General features: G+C 42.9%; 1 protein-coding gene across 1 annotated transcript in view; it reads left to right on the forward strand.

Annotated features, from left to right (window-relative positions):
• The window catches only part of LOC115088647 (neurofilament heavy polypeptide-like), a 611,587-nt gene that overhangs the window by 267,301 nt on the left and 320,389 nt on the right, over nucleotides 1-23,897 (forward strand). Inside the window, exons 15-16 of the mRNA XM_029596909.1 lie at nucleotides 3,247-3,273; nucleotides 16,412-16,459. Of these exons, the coding sequence (XP_029452769.1) occupies nucleotides 3,247-3,273; nucleotides 16,412-16,459 (75 nt within the window). The remainder of the gene's footprint in view (nucleotides 1-3,246; nucleotides 3,274-16,411; nucleotides 16,460-23,897) is intronic.

Consider the following 23,897-nt stretch of genomic DNA (forward strand, 5'->3'; position numbering starts at 1 on the left):
GCTTCTGACTCCCTTTCCACATGCAGTAACTCTCAGAGAAGAAAAAGAAAAGTTCAGGGCTCTGGCTGCTCTCAGCACTAGACTGTAATGCACTGAAGGGAGACAGAACACTAAAAATCCCCCACTGGCAATCACTGCTTCTCTCCACTACCCTACCCCAGTGAACAGACAGAATTCCAGTGCTTCTGTCTCTCTGACACAGTAAGCACTGCAGCAGTGAAGATGAGAACAAAGCCCTTCCTTTGTCCCCCCAATTTCTTTTTTCTCCATCTTTTCACTTTGTTAAATTTTTTCTTTCACTCACAAAGATCTCTAGAAAATACAACCTTCCCCTTTGAAATCTACCAGGTAAGAGAATCTTAAAATGGAGTTTGCACATGCTCAGTGGGAGGAAGTCAGAATCACTTAATACAAGTGCCAGCCAAAGGATGGTTAAAAAAAAATGCTAGACCTTGATAGGTCCTCCTTCCTGTCTTTTTTCCTTCTGCTTCCTGTTTTGGTTCTGGACAAACTGTGACTTTCATTGGCATTGCGTGGTTGTTAAATTACCTAAAAGAGAAAGAGGACACTCAAGCTGCCACTTCTTTACTTATGCCATAGACCTGAATGGGAAACGTTAAAAAATGTAAACTATCAATTTTGTTATTTTTTATGGGTGCCACCATTCATTTCTCAGGACCACAAATGAAACAAAAATGGCATCATTTGTATTTTACACATTTGTTTCAAACGAATGCACATCCCTAATAGGTTTCTGAACTTGCCTAATTCTGTTCAGGCTTTTGGAGTATTCAATTTTGTTAAAATAGTAATTCCACTTTCTGTTTATTCTATTCATTCAGCCAAATAATTAATTTTAGGTGCTCAGTAAATTAGGTCTTGGGTGAATATTCTCCAGCTAATAAAACTGTGATATTTAAGATGCAAGGTGGCCAGGGCATAAAATAATCTGGGATGAGTACAATGTAGATTAAAAAATGTCACATTTCAGTCAAGAAAAGAATGTTATGTTACTACTTGACACCAGATAATAAGGAACAGATCAGACAATCCTGGATTTTCCAGTTCCTATGTTGATTGAGTCGTTGAAGACCCAAGATTTGGCTGGGAAATGCTGATCGCGTTGCTATAAAGAAATAGTAACTAAGGCCTGGATTCTCTAATATCGCCGGGCTCTTTGAATCGCACGGTACGAGAGGGCGAAGCGGGGGGCGGGCCTGCGAAAGCCAGCAGCGATCGCACCTCTGCGGTGTGATCGCTGCCGGCTTTCGCACCCAATAGCGCCATCATAAAAGGTGGTGCTATTGGGCGCGAAATTGGCAGTGAAAAGGGTTCTTACCTTTTCCCTGTTCGCGATGTCTTCGCGGCGTCCGCCCCGGTGCCGCCCCGACTCCTCCTGTTCCGGTCTTGACGCCGCCCCCATTTAGTGATCGCCCAGGAAAAGTCCCTTTTCCCGTGCGATCGCTTTGGAAAATGACCCCCTCAGTGAGATGGGTGTGAACTAAGATCTTGAGAATTCCACTTTCCCGAAACCTTCTACCACCTAGCACAACCTGATCTCACTGAGATTTATGATTGACATGCACTTAAAATTCTAGCAGCTCATGTTTAAAATCCAAGTTGTGAGGAGCTAGATAAGTGTGTGCTGTCCTTTGCTATACAACTAATAATTTCCAAACTATTAGTAACTCAGGTACAACATGTCCCTTCCCAGAAGAGCTTACAATTGAATTGGGTACCTGAGGCAACGTGACTTGCTCAGAGTCACAAGGAATGTCAGTGGGAGAAGTTGGATTTGAACTTTGGCCTCCCAGCCCATTGCTCTACCCCCTAGGTCACTCCTGTTCCTGGATATAGCCAGATTAAATCAAAATAATGAAAATGGACGCAAATCTAAGACAAACAGTGCACTCTAAGTTGATGTCTGAGTGATGTCCTTAACATAAATTTTGAGTCATCTCACCCCCATTCTGCACAATTGCATTATTAAACTGTGCTGCTGCTATCATTTTTCTTACTTGTTACTGAGATCCAGATTGATTTTTTTTTTTTGAGAGAACAAATAAAGCATTGACTTGAATGGAACGTGGGCATTTTCTGTGAAAGTGATGGATGGGATGCAGGGGCACAAATATTCAGATGTCTAAAGGTAAACCACAGTAACAAAAAATGGAATACAGGGAAGAAGCATTTTTAACATATAGTAATCAGGAACCTTCTATTTCAGTTTTGTTTTTTTCCAGGGAATTGATCAACGATTATTATAACAATCAAAAATGGGAGACAATCATTTTGTTCCAATTGATTTTTTGCTGTTACTGATACATTTTCCTGGAAAAAAACAAAAAAACAAAAAAAAAACAGAGGTTCCTTCATGTGTATAAAACCAAACACTGTGAGGAGCACTTGCCTTGCAAACAAACTACAACTGCCTTGAGCTGAACAGAACTGTGGCACTTAAACCCCTCCGTACGATCCAAAGCATTCTCCTCCTCTCAGCCAAACTGTTACTTCTCTGCTCAGATTGTAGCCTCCTGCTAGCTGCTTTACCATTCTGAAAAGATATATTTTGCATCGACACGTTTTAGGAAGCTTGGCAAGTTCTAAATTCCTGCTACAACGTATAATAATCACAGTGAACAGGATTGCCTCTGCCAGCGTTTTCTTGCAGGTGAAAATGGCATGAGGCATAGGAGCATACGCTTGCTCCAGACTAAGCAATGATAATATCCCCCCAGTGTGTTTTCAAATGGGGGAAAATGCCAGGACAAGTTTTGCACCTGAGCCAATACTTTCCTGTCTTGTGGAGTTTACCCTTCCCACCCGCCCCCAGGGTAAAAGCATTACATACAAAGCCAACAGCGTTCGCTGTTATACTTGCTTAAATCTCTGTACCATTCTTCAAATAGATCGACTATATGCATTCATAAATAACAATCCAATAACATTGGAGCTATTGTTTCTCCTTTATTTAAAGACTTCACCCCCTCCCTCCCTCTCCCTTTCTCCCACAGTATAACCACCTTGAAAGTCCCCTTCTGCTTAGTATCTACCAAAGTAATGGAATTTTTATTATAAATTGATTGCAATCCAGCACAAGACCAGCTTGGTTTAGGCGGAATTTCAAATGTTTACAAATAAATAAATAAATAATAGCAAATTATTATTATTATTATTATACTAAAATGAAATTGCTACTTAGTGCCCATAATCTGTGAGCAAATCATTGCTTTCTTTCTTTCACAGCAAATGCTACAAAGGACAAATTATCTGGTGAGACTTCCATAAAGTTTCCAGCGTTGAATTTTAACAAAATGTTTGCTGATTAACAAGAAACTGGAAAGTGAAAAACCAACTTATATTTTTTAACTCCTACTAATATAGTAAGATGCATATGTGAGCATGCGATGTAATTTTAAAACAGTGCATGTCGGTACATTTTGATGGTAACTTTAAAACAAGCGCCCATTGCGCCCACGTACGCAGGAATTTTAAATTGTCCACACAAGTGCCTGTCTACTATTTAAAACACACTTAATACATGTATCTGTGCCCCTAATTTTAAGCAGTTACACGAGCAAAAGTTCTTCTTATTTTTTCCTTAGGGATTTGTCAGCTTTAACGTGCACAGCTAAGAAGAATTTAAATAGCCACTTTGGCCACCAGTTTGCCCTGCCTATCTCTAGGTCACCCAGACCCCTCTGGTTTGCACCCCCCCCCCCCCCTCAAGTTTACCCAGACCCCTCACTCAGGTGTTTTAGGGCTAAAGTGAGTTTTCTTCAGACTTACACCTCCTCAAGAGCAGAAGTAAATAAGATTGGGTTCCAGCCCAACGCACTCTGCAGGTGTGAGATTTAAAATCTGTATTTCCGAACGTAAATGTTGGCCCTGCCCCGGAACGCCCATGACATGCCCTATCTCCTCCCCATTTGTCACGTGTCGGGTTGCTTGCGCACACGCATATATGTACATAATTGGGCTGTTTAAATTTGAGCTGCTTGCACTCGAGCCAGATACTCGTGTATATGGGCCTTTTAAAGTAAGCAACTTTTTTAAAATTCACCCCTTGGTTTGAAATTTGTAAAAAAATAAATAAATAAAATAAAAAAGTAATTTGTGAGTGAATTGGTCAGTGATAGATTTAAGATTTTTTCACTCTTTAGCATTATTGTTTACATATATTCTTTGTTTGATACTTCAGAGCAGATTACATTCAGATATTGTAGGTAGTTCCCTATCCCCAGTGGGCTTACAATCTAACGCGTTAATTTTAAAAGCATTGCCTGTGCAAAAATGGCCACATACACGTGTATGCGGGCCTCGAGTGAGCAAAGCGCATTTTAGGGAGCCGTGAAGTACACCTGTCCACGCATCAGAAGAAGGGGGCGGAAAAGAGTGGGGCATGGGCATTCTAGGGCAGGGCCAAGATTTACGCAAGTAAATCCACATTTTTAAAAAGGTGATCATGGTGCGCGTTGGCTTATTATCCACGTAACTTTTCTTCTGGTCCTGTGAGGACCAACGCGCACCATGATCACCTTTTTTAAAAACCAAGAAAAAAGGTGTGGTTAAATCCCACGACAGCGTGGGTTATGTTAAATGGCCCTCATTTCCATGTATTCCTCCCACTTGAATACATTTTTCAAATTTGCATATGCATTTCATGATGCAATATTTATTGCATGCGTTATGTCATCATGGTCCTAATGCCCTTGATAACGCCCTAACACATTTCGATAAAGGACCCCCTAAGTGTGTTCTGAGGACAGGGATAGTGGCATCTAGTGGCCAGACCTGGTAGGGATGCCACACAAATAATACTTTTATAAGGCTAGCTGATCTTTAAAGACATCAGCTTTCAGGGTTACTGAGGTCTGTTCTGTAAAACAATATGGTGTGAGGAAGGTAGAGAGGTAGCAAACAGAATATTGTGGTGAGGAACTGAGGATGAGAGAATTGGAAAAAAAGACAGGTAACAGACTAATTTATCCCCCAGCAAAAAAAAAGAAAAAAGATGAGCTTTAGGTGTGTCTAGCCCTGTCTCTTTCTAGCTCTTTTTTTTTCTTTCTTTCTGCCTTTCTCTCACCTTATTCCCTGGCCTGTTCTGCCTCCATACCCCCACTGTCTCCTTACCTCATGATTTCCATCCCTTGTCTCTTACTCCATGCTTCTTTCTCTGTCTGTGCATTTCTTTTGCTGGGAACTGGACCAGGAGGAAAGGAACAGAAGCAACTGTGGTGCTGCCAGAGGATGGAGAGGAGCAGGGGGGCATGACAGGAATGGATGTAGCAACTGGGGTGGGGGGAGGGAGTTTGGAAGAAAATGCATGGCATGGTAGTAACCAGTCCAGCTTCTGTCCCCATGCCTCCTTCCCTTCTGCAGAGGTTTGAACCTGAATTGTAAGCCCAGTTTCAGAAAAACATTTTTTTTTTTTCTGGTGCAGGTGGAGAGTTCATGACCAGCCTGGAGCAATTGTTGCTGGAATTTTTTTTTTAGAAACCAAGTGTTCCTAACTGGAGGAGGCAGCAAATGTGTCTGGACCTTATTATAAAAGCATCTTAAGGCAAGCTGTGTTTAGGTCCAGAAAAGTCATAGAGAGACCAGTACTGGTAAAATAAGCTAGGAAACCAGTTAATGGGAGGAGTGGCTCCAGGAAGCAGAGGGTCTGAATTCTCCACCCAGGGATGTATTTATTTATTTATGTATTTGTTTGTTTGTTTGGTTTTTATATACCGGCATTCAAACATGGGTATCACATCGGTTCACATGATAACTTGCATGATAGTGTGATGTACATCTATGTTCACAGTCAGCTGGAGAGAGAAAGGGAGAAAAGGACATCCTTCCTTCCTACAAACAATGTAGGAAGCTGCAAATAACTTTGCTTGCATAGTTTTGAAATAGTGTACAGTATCTTTTGTCCCTGGATTTAATTTTTTTGTATCATGTGCAAAATGCTTGGAGGGATATTTCCCAGTTTCTCCAATGTAACCCTGAGGGCAGAGGTGGCCATTCCAACTCCAGTCCTCGAGAGCCACAAACAGGCCAGGTTTTAGGATATCCACAATGAATACGCCGAGATAGATCTGCATGCACTGCCTCCGTTATATGCAAATCTATTCCCATGCATATTCATTGTAGATATCCTAAATCCTGGCCTATTTGTGGCTCTCGAGGTCTGGAGTTGGCCACCCCTGTTTTTTTTCTTTCTACTAGTATGAATTTTTTGCTGTGGGATATTATTACACATTTAGGTTCCTATCTCCTTCCTGAGACTACTAGAACTTAAATTTCTTGAGAACTTTTTAATTAAATTTTCTATACATCAGCTGGTAACTAATTTTCCCTGCTGATCTGGGGAAATTCTGAAAATGTCATCAAACTCAGAGCAGGATGAAAACTGTCCAGATTGAATTCTACTAAATTTCACATCTTTAGGGCTGAATTTTCAAAAGGATTTATGTGTGTTATGAACTGTGCTGCCTGCGGGTTCCCCCGCGAGCAGGCTCACTCACCCTCGTTCCGGATGCCGCCGTCGAGCCTTCCCACGCGGCTGGAGCCACGAACTGTGTCTGCTCACGCGGCCCGGAGGCCGCCCCGAATGTCCTCTTCTCCGCGGCCAGAGCTGCGGACTTTCCTGCCATCAGCGGGGCCGGGACCGCCCCCAACGCCACTGCCATCTTCGCGGCACAAAGGCCACATCCCCGGGTTCGAGTGGCAGCTGGAGCCGCCCCCGGGGCCTCCTGCAGCGGCTGGAGCTGCTGCCGACATCGGAGCCTGTGCCCAGGCTCAGGCCTGCTTCCTTTCATGTTGTACATCGGTGCAGGCCACTGTCCGCGGTCCTGCACAACTCTTCTGCTGCTTCTTAGGCGCTGGCGCGCGCTTCTTCACTGAATTTAAAGGGCCAGGCACAGGAAGCGTGCTGGCCCCATCTATGGAGTGGACTTCCTGCTTCAGCCCTATATAGGGCTGCTCTGTCAGTCTGTCTGTGCCTTGCATGGAGTGACATCCCTCTGGAGGCTCCTGCCTGCCAGTGCCCTGAAGGTCTTCTGTTCTTCGTGGAGCTCCTCGTCTTGTCTGCCTTCGTACCACATCTTCGTGTCTTGATATCTTGCCTGAGGTCCCTGACCATGTCCTGATGTTCCGTCATGATCTTCCACGTCCTGATGTGCCTTCCTGCCAGGATGTTCTTCCCTGCATCTTCGTCTGGTGCTCCTGAGCCTTTTGTTCCTGTAGCGCTGTGGTTCTCAGATGATGTCATGCCCGAGAATGGAGTGGCCTGCAGGAGGGATTTGTCCCTGTGCTCCTGAGCTTCTGTTCCCGCCAGCCATAAGAACATAAGAAAATGCCATACTGGGTCAGACCAAGGGTCCATCAAGCCCAGCATCCTGTTTCCAACAGAGGCCAATCCAGGCTATAAGAACCTGGCAAGTACCCAAAAACTAAGTCTATTCCATGTTACCATTGCTAATGGCAGTGGCTAAGTGAACTTAATAGTAGGTAATGGACTTCTCCTCCAAGAACATATCCAATCGTTTTTTAAACACAGCTATACTAACTGCACTTACCACATCCTCTGGCAACAAATTCCAGAGTTTAATTGTGCATTGAGTAAAAAAGAACTTTCTCCGATTAGTTTTAAATGTGCCTCATGCTAACTTCATGGAGTGCCCCCTAGTCTTTCTACTATCCGAAAGAGTAAATAACCGATTCGCATCTACCCATTCTAGACCTCTCATGATTTTAAACATCTCTATCATATCCCCCCTCAGCCGTCTCTTCTCCAAGCTGAAAAGTCCTAACCTCTTTAGTCTTTCCTCATAGGGGAGCTGTTCCAGCCCTCATCTGTGATGTCCTCACTTTAGCCCTCGCTTGTGATGTCTTCGTTTCAGCCCTTGTCTGTGATGTCTTCACTTCAGCCCTCATCTGTGATGTCTTCTGTGTTCCAAGGACTCTGCCCTCGTCCTTGGTCCGGCCTGCCGTCCAATGCCATTACCCAGCGACAGGTCTGAAAGGGCTTGGAACAGTCGGAGGACCGTTCATCAATCAACATTGTGTTGTTGGTTGTCTTGGGCATGCAGGTCCGGTTGAGGGTCAGACCTTGTTCTCTAGTCCTTGCTTCAGCCATACTGGAACATGCCGTCAACCCTCGGGTCGGTCCTGGACGCGTCTGGGGTCGGGCTGAGGTCCAAAGGCACACTAAAACACCCCAAACACAACAGAATGCATGGCCTTCGAGGCCTCTCTCAACAATGTGCATAAAACCTGATTGAAAATTGTGCTTACTTTTACGTAAACTAGAAAGAGGCCTTCTAGGGAGTGGAGGCGAGACTGAGAAACCATTTACATTCATGTCTTTGATTTTCAAAAGTGGCACAAAAATCTACATATACACATCAAGTGAGCAGATCTAAAGAGCAGATGCAAATGTGTGCATGCATGCAGCATTGGATTTTGCGTGTGCTTGCTAATTTTCAAAGTGGACTTATGATTATAAGTCCGTTTTGAAAATTCAAGCTAAAGTCTGTGAGTGCTTTCAGTGTGCAAGTTTTAGTCCTATGTGGAACATTGAAAATTACCTTCCCTATGTGTAACTGTGGTGTTTGTGATGATAAGGAAAAAGCAGAAACATCCGTGCAATGGGATGAGAGAGAAAAGTGGAATATCATGGTACAATTAATTCTCTATGGCTTTACTTTGTAGGCTTTCTCATTATGTTACGTTAAAATATTATCAGTGAAATTGCAGAAAACAGAGCTATTACAGGACCAAAGGGAAATGCAAAAAGGATTTAACTTAGTCAATTGTCTCATTATGGCTCAATCTCAGTCAAAATTGCAAAACTGGAAAGAAAACAAGTATGCTAATAATATTGCAGCTTATGAAATTTAGACAATAATCTGCTGGAGTAATGCAGGCAGGTCTGTTTTTATGAACTTTAAGTTGTTTTGTTCATCTTTGGCCTTAGTACATTAGTCAATTTACTGATAGAATAATATGTAAAATACAAGATATGTAATTTAGTCTTCTTGATGAGGTGATGTTTTAAGTCAATGTTGGTATCCTCAGAAAAATTAGGTTAAAGGTAGATTAATAATAAGAAGAAGAATGATAATTTTACATTGCATTTTATGGTGCTATGCAATAGTTACAGGTGAATTTTAAAAGCCCGGCATGTACATCTGTTAACCCTCAGTGTGTGGACTCTTGGTCTGACTTATGATAGATAAGTCAGAAGATGGATTGAAAACAACAGTCTTTGAAACTGACCTTAGAGATGATATGATTTGACCACGTAGTTAAACCTCAAAAAGGTATTTATTCAAATAACATAGTTCAGGAACAAAGCACTAGACTTTCAAACAAGTGAATACATGGAAGAAACAGGTAATATTCAAACAAGGCTAAATAAAGGCAGAGCTCTAGCTGCAGTGAGGCATTCACGGTTGAAGACAGTTGCCAAGACAACCAAACGCTTCCCTGCAGAGCATATAAGGAACAAACATAAGATGAGAATTCTAAGAACACAAGCCTCTTGAGAATTCTAACAGTACATAACAGCAACATACCAGCAATCAGAACAGACAGACAGCGACAAGTGTCCCTGAGATGATAGTGTCCCTGAGATGATATGCACGCACACATACCCCGCATGCGTTCGCATGTGCGTGCACACCTCCCGACGTCAAGGACGTCAAAAGCCACGGGTCATCATAACACGTAGCGCCGGTAAACTTCCCGGACGCTGCGATGATGAGCCAAACAATTACCACCCACCCGGTTCAGCGGTAAAGTCACAACAGTACCCCCCTTCTTACGTCCTCTCCCAGAAGGTCTGGGTTTATTTGGATTGTCCAGATGATACTGACATAACAAAGATTTGTCCAGTATATTGGAAGCTGGTTCCCACGTGTTCTCTTCGGGTCCAAAACCTTCCCATGAAATCAGATATTCCCAGCGTCGTTGATGAAAACGTACATCAAGAATTTCATGCACTTGGTAAATAATATCCGCATCTGCAGCAGTACTAATAGTTTTCAATGTATTACTATGGAACTTAGAATAAATAAATGGCTTTAGTAGCGAAACATGGAAAACATTATGTATTCGAAGGTTAGATGGAAGTTTCAGCCGATAAGAAACCATTCCAATGCGTTCCACAATTACAAATGGACCAATAAATCTCGGAGCTAAACGCATTGATGGAAGTTTAAGGCGTATATTTCGAGTACTTAGCCATACCTTTTCTCCCGGTTGAAAAATAGGTGCTACTCTACGATGTTTATCTGTAGTTTTCTTAGCTGTAGAAGTTGCCCGAATTAAATTATCTCGTGTAGCATCCCAGAGTGATTTTAGTTGTAATGCAGTAGATTGAGCTGCAGGTGAATTAACCATTAATGAGAGAGGTAATGGGGGTTTCAATTGTTTTCCATAAACAATCTGAAAAGGTGAAAACCCTGAAGCTGAATGAACGTGATGATTGTAAGAAAATTCCGCCCAATGCAACAAGGACACCCAATTATCCTGTCTTTCACTTATAAATGATCGTAAATACGTCTTTAACGATCTGTTAACTCTTTCTGCTTGACCATTACCTTGAGGATGATACGCTGTAGTAAAATCCAATTGAATATTGAATTTTTTGCATAAAGCCCTCCAAAATCTTGCCGTAAACTGTGTTCCTCGGTCTGAATTTATATGTTGTGGTAAACCGTGTAATCGAAAGATGTGTTTAGTGAAAAGTTGTGCTAGTTCTGGTGCAGAAGGAAGCTTTTTGAGTGCTACAAAATGGGCCATCTTAGAAAACCTGTCTACAGTGACCCATATAACTTGTTTTCCCTCAGATAAAGGTAAATCCACAATAAAATCAGTGGAAAGGTGAGTCCATGGCTCCACTGGAATGGGTAAAGGCTGTAATAATCCCCATGGTCGTCCTGGCAATGGTTTTTGTTTTGCACACGTAGGACAAGATTCCACATACCTTCTTACATCCAATTTAACATTTGGCCACCAATAATATCGGGAAATTAATTCTAATGTTCGAAGCCTCCCAGGATGCCCGGCAGTTAAGGACTCATGGCCCCATGAAAGAACTTGTTTCCGCAGTCGTGAAGGTACTACCATTTTACCATCACAAGAAAAATTATTACTTGCAATTAAGATTTTAGCAGGGTCAATAATAAATTGTGGCATATTGTCTGAATCTTCCACTTCACAGCTACGTGAAAGAGCATCAGCTCTGATATTTTTTGTAGCAGGACGATACTTTAATAAAAAATTAAAGCGACTAAAAAATAGAGACCATCGTGCCTGTCTTGGATTCAAACGTTGTGCTTGACACAAATATTCCAAATTCTTATGATCCGTATACACTATCACTTGATGTAAAGCTCCCTCTAACCATTGCCTCCATTCTTCGAAAGCCATTTTAATAGCCAATAGTTCTTTATCTCCAATACTGTAATTCTTTTCAGAAGAAGAAAATTTTTTGGAAAAATATGAACATGGTAACGATGCTCCGTTGCTAGATATTTGACTGAGTACCGCTCCCACAGCCACATCAGAAGCATCCACCTCCACTACAAAAGGCCTAGTGGGATCCGGATGATGTAAACAACTACCATCCAAAAATGCTAGTTTTAAGTCTTGGAATGCTTTGATAGTCTCTGCTGACCAATCCTTAACATTGGCTCCCTTCTTTGTTAATGCTGTTAAAGGTGCCACACGTGAGGAATAATGAGGGATAAAATTACGATAAAAATTGGCAAATCCCAAAAATCGTTGAAGTGCTCTCAGACCCACAGGTTGAGGCCAATCACGAATAGCAGAAACCTTTTCTGGATCCATGTGAATACCAGTAGTGGAAACTATATATCCCAAAAAAGGCAAAGATTCCTTTTCAAAAAGACATTTTTCTAATTTAGCATACAGATGATGTTCACGAAGTCTTTGTAAAACTTGACGTACATGGAAACGATGTTTAGTAATATCCTTAGAATAGATAAGAACATCATCTAAGTAGACGATCACTGAAGAATAAAGTAAATCTCTTAGAATTTCGTTCATAAGATTTTGAAATACTGCGGGAGCATTACATAATCCGAATGGCATTACTAGATATTCATAATGTCCATCCCGAGTATTAAAAGCTGTTTTCCATTCATCACCAGGCTTAATTCTAACCAAATTGTATGCTCCTCTTAAATCAAGCTTAGTGAAAATTTTAGCTCCCTGTAAACGATCCAAGAGTTCAGTAATTAAAGGTAAAGGATATCTATCCTTACGAGTAATTGAATTAAGTCCACGATAGTCAATGCAAGGTCGAAGAGATCCATCTTTTTTCGCCACAAAGAAAAAACCAGCTCCTGCTGGAGAGGTAGATGGACGAATAAACCCCTTGTCAAGATTTTCTTGTATATATTTAGACATTGCTTGTGTCTCAGGTAATGATAATGGATATACTCTTCCACGAGGAGGAATAGCACCAGGAATTAAATCTATAGCGCAATCAAAAGTCCTATGTTCTGGAAGAATATCTGCTTTTTCCTTTGAAAATACATCAGCAAAGTTCATATATTGTGAAGGTAAAGTCCATGAGACATTACATAACTGAACCTTTACTTGAGGTCTATCAAGCAAACAAGTTTTAAAACATCTTTTACTCCAAGCAGTTATTTGTAAAGTATCCCATGAAATGGATGGTGAATGTTTTTGTAGCCAAGGCATTCCTAAAACTAATGGATGAATGGATTTTTCTAACACATAAAAAGAAATCTTTTCTTTATGCAGTATTCCAGTTCGTAAATTCACTGGGACAGTTTTATGTGTAATAATACCAGGTAATGGAGTTCCATGAATGGAGGATATTCGAATAGGTGGAATTTGAAGTATCAATGGAATCTGTAATTTTCTAACCACATCCATTAAAATAAAATTTCCTCCAGATCCAGAATCTATAAATGCCTGAATTGAAAAAGACTCTTCATTTCTTTCAACTCCTTCCAAAGTTACTGGAAGTAAAAGTAGAGGAGCAGACGTAGTGCAGCCTAGGAACAGCTCCCCTGAAATTCCTAGACTTGAGTGTTTCCCGGCTTTACTTTACATTGTGCTAACATATGATCTTTACTCCCACAATAAAAGCAAAGACCCAAAGAACGACGTCTTCTTCTTTCTTCAGGAGTGAGAGAGCTTCTTCCTAATTGCATTGGTTCCTCAGCACGAGTGGTAGAATTTTCAGTTGATGGAAGCAATGGACGAGAAAAGGACGGAACCAAAGAAACTTGCTTCCTAAAAGGTTTTATTTCACGAAGTCTTTGTTGAATGCGTCGATCAATTCGTCCCGAGAGATCAATCAGTTCCTCCAAATTATCAGGAAGATCCCTAGCTGCCAATTCATCCTTTACACGAGAAGATAATCCTTCCAAGAAAATGCTGCGTAAACTGTCCTCTCGCCATCCCAATTCAGTGGCTAAAGTTCTAAATTCAACTACATAATCCACTAAAGGACGAGAACCTTGTTTTAAATTTAAAATTTCAGTTGCAGCTGTAGATTGACGTGCAGGTTCGTCAAAAATCTGTCTAAAAGTCCGAACAAATAATTGCAAATCTCCCAGTAATGGATCTCCTCTCTCCCACAAAGGAGATGCCCAAGCCAAAGCTCTGCCATCCAACAAGGACATAATATATGTAGTCTTGATTTGATCCGATGAAAATTGATTAGGTTGTAAGGCAAACCTCATAAAACATAAATTCAAAAATCCTCGACACTGTTTTACATCACCAGCATATCTGGGCGGAGGAGGCATAGAAATGGGAGTTAGAGAATTTGAAGCAGTATTCACAGTAAGTGAAGAACTAGTTGAAGCAGCAGAAGAATCCTGACGATTTGCTAAACGTTCTACTGTTGCTGCTAAAATATCTAATCCCTGTTGTTGCTGTTGAATCCGCTGAGCTAATCCTGGAATGGCCTGAAGTCCAGATAAATCCATCGAGTCCATGGTCTTGGCAATCTGTTAACCCTCAGTGTGTGGACTCTTGGTCTGACTTATGATAGATAAGTCAGAAGATGGATTGAAAACAACAGTCTTTGAAACTGACCTTAGAGATGATATGATTTGACCACGTAGTTAAACCTCAAAAAGGTATTTATTCAAATAACATAGTTCAGGAACAAAGCACTAGACTTTCAAACAAGTGAATACATGGAAGAAACAGGTAATATTCAAACAAGGCTAAATAAAGGCAGAGCTCTAGCTGCAGTGAGGCATTCACGGTTGAAGACAGTTGCCAAGACAACCAAACGCTTCCCTGCAGAGCATATAAGGAACAAACATAAGATGAGAATTCTAAGAACACAAGCCTCTTGAGAATTCTAACAGTACATAACAGCAACATACCAGCAATCAGAACAGACAGACAGCGACAAGTGTCCCTGAGATGATAGTGTCCCTGAGATGATATGCACGCACACATACCCCGCATGCGTTCGCATGTGCGTGCACACCTCCCGACGTCAAGGACGTCAAAAGCCACGGGTCATCATAACACGTAGCGCCGGTAAACTTCCCGGACGCTGCGATGATGAGCCAAACAATTACCACCCACCCGGTTCAGCGGTAAAGTCACAACAACATCAATTAGGGGATATTCGAATATGTTGGGCTGGCATGCACTGAGCAGATTTTAAAAGCCATCAGATATGTGCGTATTTTCTGCTGTGCGCACAAAAAGGTCGAGGTATAGGACTGGTCTGGCTGGGCATGGGCCTTCCTGGATTTCAAACTGAAATTAGCGTGAAAATACATGCACAAGTGCATGCCAAGGTCCCCTACCGCATAATTTTACTTCATAAGAATATAAGAACATAAGAAATTGCAATGCTGAGTCAGACCAAGGGTCCATCAAGCCCAGCATTTTGTTTCCAACAGAGGCCAAACCAAGCTATAAGAACCTGGCAAGTACCCAAACACTAAGAAGATCCCATGCTACTAATGCCAGTAATAGCAGAGGCCATTCCCTAAGTCAACTTAATTAATAACAGTTAATGGACTTCTCCTCCAAGAACTTATCCAAACCTTTTTTAAACCCAGCTACACTAACTGCACTGACCACATCCTCTGGTAATAAATTCCAGAGCTTAATTGTGTGTTGAGTGAAAAAGAATTTTCTCCGATTATTCTTATATGTGCTACTTGCTAACTTCATGCAGTGCCCCCTAGTCCTTCCATTATCCACAAGTGTAAATAATCAATTCATATCTACTCGTTCAAGACCTCTCATGATCTTAAAGACCTCTATCATATCCCCCCTCAGCCATCTCTTCTCCAAGCTGAACAGCCTTAGCCTCTTCAGCTTTCCTCATAGGGTAGCTGTTCTATCCCCTTTAACTGCAATGGATGGTGTGTAAGTCATAAAACGAAACAAAAAAAAACTAAACAGATCAGTGGGATTTTAAAGGACAGGGCTAACAGGGGAAAAAGAAGATTATTAAACTAGGGGGACTTGGAACGAATTAGGAAAACTGGAAATGGCATTGGTGCATGAGTTCTATTAAAATGCTCCCACTTATGTGGTAGAAGGAGTATTTGATCGAATAGGCACATATCCACTTAAAATTGTGGGCACATGCACTCACAGTTAGCCTATTTTATAACATCCAGTTCATTGGATGACCTTAGATTATATGAAAAAAGGAAATATTTGTCACTAAGAACTGATAACTCCTCTTTTAGGAGAGATTCAAAAAGTTGTCAGTCAGGATTTCACTAAACTCTCCATTACATTTTAAAGGGTAATGTAACCTTCTTTTTGTCAGCTGTCAGATTCCTGCCATACAGGCACTTTACAGCTATGGGGCAGGGCTGGATCCTGGATGTGGGTGCTCCAGGAATCTGACAGGTTGCAGAGCATGTTCTGTAGCAAGCTGGAATGACAGGAACCCAGGCCAGAAGGCAAGCCTTCAATCGGAGCAGGCTGGAGTAATTAGCTGAGAAAAGCTTCATGCATGGGTCTAGCCAATCCTTGATGCCCATGGAGTGGCCTAATGGCCGCTCTGAAGCTGCCTTCCTTTCTGTTACTCCCCCTTCCTTCCAGGTCCCAGCTGTTCTGAGGGTTAATATTCTGGGGCTTCAGCCCCTATCAGGGTCTTGCCTTCACACCACAATATCTTTTTATGAGCTTTCAAGTGCTTCTTACATAGACTGTCTTGACTGACTTCATTTAAACTGAGGATAATAGAGATCCATCATGGTTCTGTTTTAGCTATCAGGGCTTATACCATAGAACAACATTCTATTTTAGGTTATTTCCAAGTTTACCTTCATCTGCTAACATAAATTCCAGTAATCAATTATAAAAGCAATAAAAAAAATGGCTAAATGTATGCTTATCACTCTCACTTTGTTTTCTACAGCTAAAACTGAGAAACTAGATCAAAGGAGTTTGTCCAAGAGTCTTCAAAGTATGTTAAGTACAAGAATTTTGCCTACAACCTGTGCATCCCGCAAGCTTTCAGAATGCATGCCTCATAGTGGAGCTCTTAGAAATGCAATTTAGGGGCTGGCCCAGTGGTTCAGTGGCAGTGCTGCCATGAAGAGGGCCTGTTCAGGCCGTCTGTTCCTTGGGGCTTGCTGGGGTTAAAGGTGCTGCTGAGGTAGCATTCAGAGCCCCTGGTAGGGGAAGAATTCCCAGCCATAGTGCAAGAGTAAAGTCTAGGGCCTGGATTTAGGACCCCCGAATGCATGTTTTAAAAGGAGCCCTGGTGCAGGAACCTTGGAATAAGTCTGTCACTGCAATAATTGAGTTAAGCGAGGTGTGAGGGGATGTAAAATAGGGGAAACCATTCCCCAGGTAGTTGTGAATGAAAGCTTATGGTGCTGAATCACCAATTCTGGTTCTAAGTGAGCTGGAAAATTGTTGGAACCCATAAAAATGGGAAAAAAATTAGAAAAGTTGGTATAGTTTAAAAGAAATAAATATATACGTCAGCTTTAATTTTCTGTTTCCAGTGCCATGATCTCGCCGATCATTTGCCTAGATTGTGATCACTGCATCCTGTGGCTATATCCTGCCTTCTTAGGGAAGCTGGTTCTTTGTTCCATTCCCTCTCTGCCTCGGCTGGCACTGTATCTCTCTGCAGAATTTTTGTCTGAAAATGCTTTCAGAAGATTGCGTGCATGCCATCTGTTGCCGCATTTTTATTCTTGTTGCCTTATTTATTGTTGAACTACTAACAGCTTATACATTTTGACAACTAGAAGGTGGCTTGGTATTTTAAACTGACAGCTTTAATCAGTGACTTGAAATTGTGCAATGAAATTATTGTGTAACTGTGCAAATCATCTGCACCAAGGAATCTCATTTACAGAATGTCTTAAAAAAAATGTGAGTTGCGCTTCTCTTGATCTTCCCTCAGACTTCAACCCTCTGGGTTAGTAGGCGCATTACATGTTACCTTCTTTCCTATGTGTAAGTCTGACCAAGAGGGCAATGAAATGAGCACATTTAGACAAGCAAAACATGGGGAGGTGATACTTGCTCTCAACTTGCAGTCCGGGTCCCCCAAATAAATACACAAAACACTTAATTGGTATTTAAATGGTCCACAGTTTATTAACTAACCCGAGCCCTTACAGTTCAGACATATTAACCAACACCACCTTGCCCCAGTGGTGAAGCTCAACCCCTCCCCCGACTCGGCCTACTCTGCCTCGAACCAGCAAGAGCAGCTCAACCGGGAACTTTAGTCCCAAGTTCTCCGGCCCTCCTGTGTAGCAGCCACCCCCCCCCCCCCCAACTACACGAGGCTCACCCCCCCTTCCGACATCAATTCCCCACAGCATTCCAAAATAACATGGGCTCGGGTTTTCTGCCACTGACAAGTCGGCAACAGTCGACTTGTTCCCCCACTGCGGCCTTCTACCACTTCGAAATCTCCTTCTCAAGCCCTTCCTGTAGGAAGTTATTGAAGAGGTCCATCCCCACCTCAGACTCTGTCCCCACTAAACAAGCCTGCCTCTACTGCCCAGGACCAGGGATGCCTCACCCAAAATCCCCCCCTCCCACCCCATCTACTTTCCCATCTGCCTATTTATTTTTTTAATGCCAAATTGTCTCATCCTTGTTCTTCAATCAGACTATGACATCAGACCACCTGATTCAAATTCACGGCCAAGGAATCATCACTTGGGACAGATCTTTCTTCATGCACATAATTAAGCCTCTGCATGATTTGGATCCAATGTCCTTACCCCCCAGGTGTATGAGCAAAATATTGGGTGCACCCCACATTTATTTATTTAATTTATTTAAAATCTTTTCTATACCGTCGTTAAACTAACTGCCGTCACAACGGTTCACAATAAGGCACATAATTTCATGTTGCTTAAATGTGTTAAATTATATTAACTAAACAGGTGCCATCAAATACTGTAACATAGATTCATATTAAATATTACTTAGTGGTGGTGATAAGTCATGTCTACTTCTATAAGATATGTTAATACTTAATATATTATACTTAAATCTCGTCCTATGTTGTTGTAATCAGTGCTCTTCTCTGTGCTCTGTGAATATATGAATGACCCACGATCCCCCAATTGCTCTGCAATGCAAAACATACTAGATTAGAAATCCCCAGCCCCCGACCCTTTTTTCTTCTGCTACCTTCTCCTTCCTTAGTATCTTACGTAAGACCGGAATGCTTTGGATTTCCAACGTCCAATACCTTTAATCCCAACCTCCGAATTTCCAGCCTCCGCTGCGGATGTTGCCGCTCCTATCCAGAAGGAATGAGAACTGTAGAACCTTGCATCCCTACCATCACCGCAAATCGTCAAACTTAATACCCTAGCAAACTGAAACCTGGTCAAAGGCATACCATCCTCGTGAACCAAAAAGGAATCCTCCATATCTGGATGCCTCCCCACATAGTCATGTACCCTCCTTACTGGACACACCAATATACTCTGAGCTGGCCACAGTGTAATGAATGTGCCCTTCCCTTTTTGGTCCATTTTGGACTTAGGAATACATAACGTCCCCAGGTCATCCTGAACTTGAACGCACCCGACCGTTAACCCTACTTCCTTAACGCTGTGTCACGATTTAGCCACCAACTTGCTAATCCGCATGCCACCGAAGAAAGCCCAAGAGAATGCTAACCTGAATAGAACCACCTCATACTTCGACCAACAAACTCCAGGTAACTGTTCCGACACTTTGATCAAATCCTTGTAAGGTATTGGCCGCTTTCTGTCTCTGCATTCCCCCAAACCTCTTGTCCATCCCCCGAGCACCCGATGCAACCAGAAACTGCCCATCAGATTACCACATCCTCGCAGTTTCTGGAAAAAGGAAAATCCTGCTAGTTGCGATCGTACTGTGGCTACAGAGTAACCCATGCTTTTAGCCCATGTTATAAACTTGACCAATACGTTACCTTGCACTGGTCCCCCACTCCATCCATATAGATGGAGGAAACCAGACACCGCGTTACTTCCTTTTAAATATGACCTCCACGTGGCCGGCACCACTGAGCTCCTGATCAGCACCCATTCCTCATCCACCCCAGACTCCACGCATATTCCTGGAACTACATCTCCTCACATCTGGCTCCTGGGGCACTCATCCGGAACACCTTCCATTGAAAAAAGACAATCCGTCAACCTACACATGGGGTAAACATTACCAGCCATTTTATTTTTTTTTTTTTGCTGCCTGGAGCTGCTGAGATCTTCTATCTTATGATCTGTGCAATATCATCTATTGACATGTATGCCCTTCCTTCCTACAATATAGCATACTCCCTAATGCTCCCTTTATCGAACCACCTCCCACCCATACCGATCCCTAGATATTCCATGCCACGCATAGGTTGCCGGCAGAAAGCATGATACATCACTTGTATCAATCACAAAACAACCCACCTCCTCTTTCTCATTCCTTACCGCAAACGATTACTATGCCCCTCCAGTTATATTATATATATATTTTTTTTTTAACTTGCCCTTCCATACTACGACTCAAACCGCACACTATGTCCCCAACGACACTTGCAGCCCTAAGTACTGCCCTGTCCTGGTATCCCCCTGCCCAACCTTCCCATTCCCTCTGCTCAACTGCTTCGGTCGTCGCAGAAAACCTAGAAAAACACCAATAGCCCTCCCTTTCCATATACCCCCTCCCCCAATTCTTCCTACCATACTACAGGCGCTTGCCCAAATTCCTTCCTTTCTGCACGGTAGTTGCCTGTGCCTGGATACACTTAGACACCGGGTGGGCACCGTTACATGTGGAGCAGACGTGCTGAACTTGCATTCCGGAAATAAACATGTAGCTTTGTTAAATCTCCAACATACATCCGAGCTCCCTAAAGTCCCTTTCTGCTCTCCACTCCCTTTGCCTCCTGCCCCCTCTCCCCGCAAAAAACCTACGTTGGCACCTGCCAATCCTGCTCCTGCTCCCGCCCCCACCAGGATTCCCATACTGGCCTTACCACTCCCTGCACTCTTGTTGGTCATCTGCCATGAGCCATAAGTTGATATCCTGCGTACCCCATGACATGAACCTATTCCCCGCCATCTTTTCCCTGAACTTCTCATCATAGTTGAGCCAAGCCCAACCCTCGTAATCCTTAAAAGTGCCAATGATGCTATCCCCATACGCCAGGAGTGCCCCATATTGCCCGGGCTGGTAATGCCCTACGACACTTGCTAATCTAAAGAAACCATGGACCCAATTAAGAATGTTCTTGGATACTTTGGGACCTGCATTGTCCTCGCTCTTCTTTATTTTTCCCCTTCTTGTGCCCTTTTCTGTCTCCTCTCCTTCCATCCAGCAATCTAAATATGTTCATATATTTTCTTCTCCTGGTCTTCCTGCATAATTTCCTGGGCACCCCCTCCCAAAACCCTGTTAATGAGGCCACTTCAGTGTGCCCCATGTCCTGACTGGGACCAAAACTGCTGTCTCCCCTTGGCCTTCCCAAACTACTGCAGTTGGACGAAGAAGTCATGGAGGAACTGCTATCATAGCTGGACCTATCAGAAGAAACTCTCTTTCTCCCGGCACTTTTCTTACTGCCTTTCTTATTAACTCCCCCACGTTCTTTACCTTTGGCTGCTCTGTGCAAACTTCCAGACATGGATTCACCATCACCGCTGCCATGGAATTCTGACTGTTGCCTCTTTCACTCAAGGAACTGCACCGGCATCTTCTCTCTCCATGCTTCCCTTCGGGATGTGCCAGGGGCCTCCTCCTCCTCCCGACCTGGAACGAGAGATGCACCAGCTGCAATATCCATCCTTTTGCCTGCACCCTCCCTACTCACACATTTCCCTCTTTCCATATTCCCCGATTTCCTAATTCCCTGCAGGAGATGTGTCTCCTCCCTGCCCTCCCTCCCCAAATTCCCCAACACTCTGAAACCTGTTTCCCCTTCGCTATCATGGGTTACCAGGACTCCCAACCTCAGAAACCATATATGCCCCCATGGCAGGTCGGACTGAACCCTTTTTTCCCGTCCCCTCCGCCTCCCTCTTCCCTGAGCTCACTGAAATAAGTAGGCTGCCTCCTGCACTCACCGCACATAGCACTCTGTTCTCTCCATATAGCTTCCATGCGCTTATCTTCCTGAAAACTGATTCTGGAGAGGCCCCTGCGGCGTCCTCGAACCATCTTCCCTCTGTCCCGCTGATCCGCTGCCCGTGGCACCCGTCCTCTTCTAATTCTGCTCGCTGACGCCCCTCTCCACTTCATTTGCTCCTCGAATGGTCTCCCCGCTTGCCTACCCCAAGGCTGACCTCCGCCCTTGGGTCAGAGGTTCCTTGAGGGCTGACCTCCTTGTATGATGCCTGGCCTCCACCTGCTGGCTCCACACCTCCCCTGCAACTCACTCCTGGGCCGCGGGGAGGGCTGAAATCTCTTCCCGAGGCACTGAGGGAAAGGCCCAGTGGGTGCCCGCTAACATCGAGCCCACTGTCAGTTATGGAATTTCTAACCTCGTCGGGCCCGGGTTCAGGACTGCTTTCTCCGGAACTGACTATCTCGACCCGTGTCTGCACTGAGCTGGGGGAGGGGGTAGGTCCCCGCTTCCTGCTGCCGGTCTGGCGAAACGTGCCACCACAGGAGCGCTCCATCCACATTTTTGCAGCACGGCCTGCTTAGGCTCAGATCTACCTCCCTGATCTCGATCTCGCCTCATATTAGCAATGCTAATTAAACTGACTCGACACGAGACAAAAGGCGCCTCGACAACAAGTCGAGCACCTTACCATAGCTCTGCCTGGTAAATGTGGCAGGCAGGAACGGCTCCCCTATGAGGAAAGACTGGGGAGGTTGGGACTTTTCAGCTTGGAGAAGAGACGGCTGAGGGGGGATATGATAGAGATGTTTAAAATCATGAGAGGTCTAGAACGGGAAGATGTGAATCGGTTATTTACGCTTTTGGATAATAGAAAGACTAGGGGGCACTCCATGAAGTTGGCATGGGGCACATTTGGGACTAGTCGGAGAGGGTTCTTTTTTACTCAACGCACAGTTGAACTCTGGAATTTGTTGCCAGGGGATGTGATTAGTGCAGTTAGTATAGTTGTGTTTAAAGAGTGATTGGATAAGTTCTTGGAGGAGAAGTCCATTACCTGCTATTAAGTTCACTTAGAGAATAGCCACTGCCATTAGCAATGGTAACATGGAATAGACTTAGTTTTTGGGTACTTGCCAGGTTCTTATGGCCTGGATTGGCCACTGTTGGAAACAGGATGCTGGGCTTGATGGGCCCTTGGTCTGACCCAGTATGGCATTTCCTTATGTTCTTATGTTCTTAACTTTAACCAATGGAGAATCTCCTTTCAAATGTGGCTCCTGCCAACTCCCCTCCCTTTCCTACCACAACCTTTTCCCACCTTAATCCTATCTCCCTCCTCCTCCCCCTGATGACCTATGGCCTGCCTATATTGCGCGATCTTACCCATGTTATGGTCACAGTGCAGGACATGCCAGCACTGCTTCTCTTTTCCTGTGATTGTGAATGTGTGCTAGGTATTTAACAGGAAACACTTTGCTCATGAAAGACCATATTTACTGAGGCTCTCTTCCATTCAATGCCAAGCAGAAGAAAGCTTAATAAATCAAACACTAATTGAATACCTGCAGTATTTGTTACATTGGATGCATTCACACAATGTTGATTGCTCAATCGACTTTTGTTGATCATGAAGCTTTAATAGGATTCTCATTTACTTTGTATTTATGCAACTGTGAGTACATTTGCAACTTACTTTTTCATTCCATTAATATCACAAATTTGTAGAACCTAAACAAGGCAAATAAGTGGTCTCTGAAGCCTCAATTAAGACAGGTAAATACATTGAAATAAACCTTTCAGAATCCATGAATTGCTTCTTCATTAAGATCTTTGCTTTTGTCTCCAACAATATAATTCTGCTGTAGCATAAGAATTAGAGTTGATGAAATGATTGATTAGTGGATTCTACTGAACATTTTCTGGATCTTTCACCAGGTTATATATATATATATATATATATATAGTTATATATTTTTTTTACTTTGTTGTCTATGACATTAAAAGTTTGCTGTCTGCTGAGATACCATCTAGTTCTGGAAAATCAGCTAATTTAAAGACAGATCTGAAAGCAAATATGCCATACATACGGTAACAATGCATATTTTCCTGCATTAATTCTTAAACTTCTTAGGGACTTCATTTCCAAATATTTTTTCTTCACACTTAGAATGGTAGAACACCTTGGAGAAATATGATTCCTTAGCACTTTAATCTTTTAAGAATAGATCTAGATCCTTATTCATCATTGTCTCCCCAGAACTACTGAAATTCATTTATAAAACCATCCAAGAATTTGAATGAAAGTACTATTATT

Source organism: Rhinatrema bivittatum, chromosome 3 (genome assembly GCF_901001135.1).
Source record: "Rhinatrema bivittatum chromosome 3, aRhiBiv1.1, whole genome shotgun sequence".
In the NCBI taxonomy this organism is placed as follows: Eukaryota; Metazoa; Chordata; class Amphibia; order Gymnophiona; family Rhinatrematidae; genus Rhinatrema; species Rhinatrema bivittatum.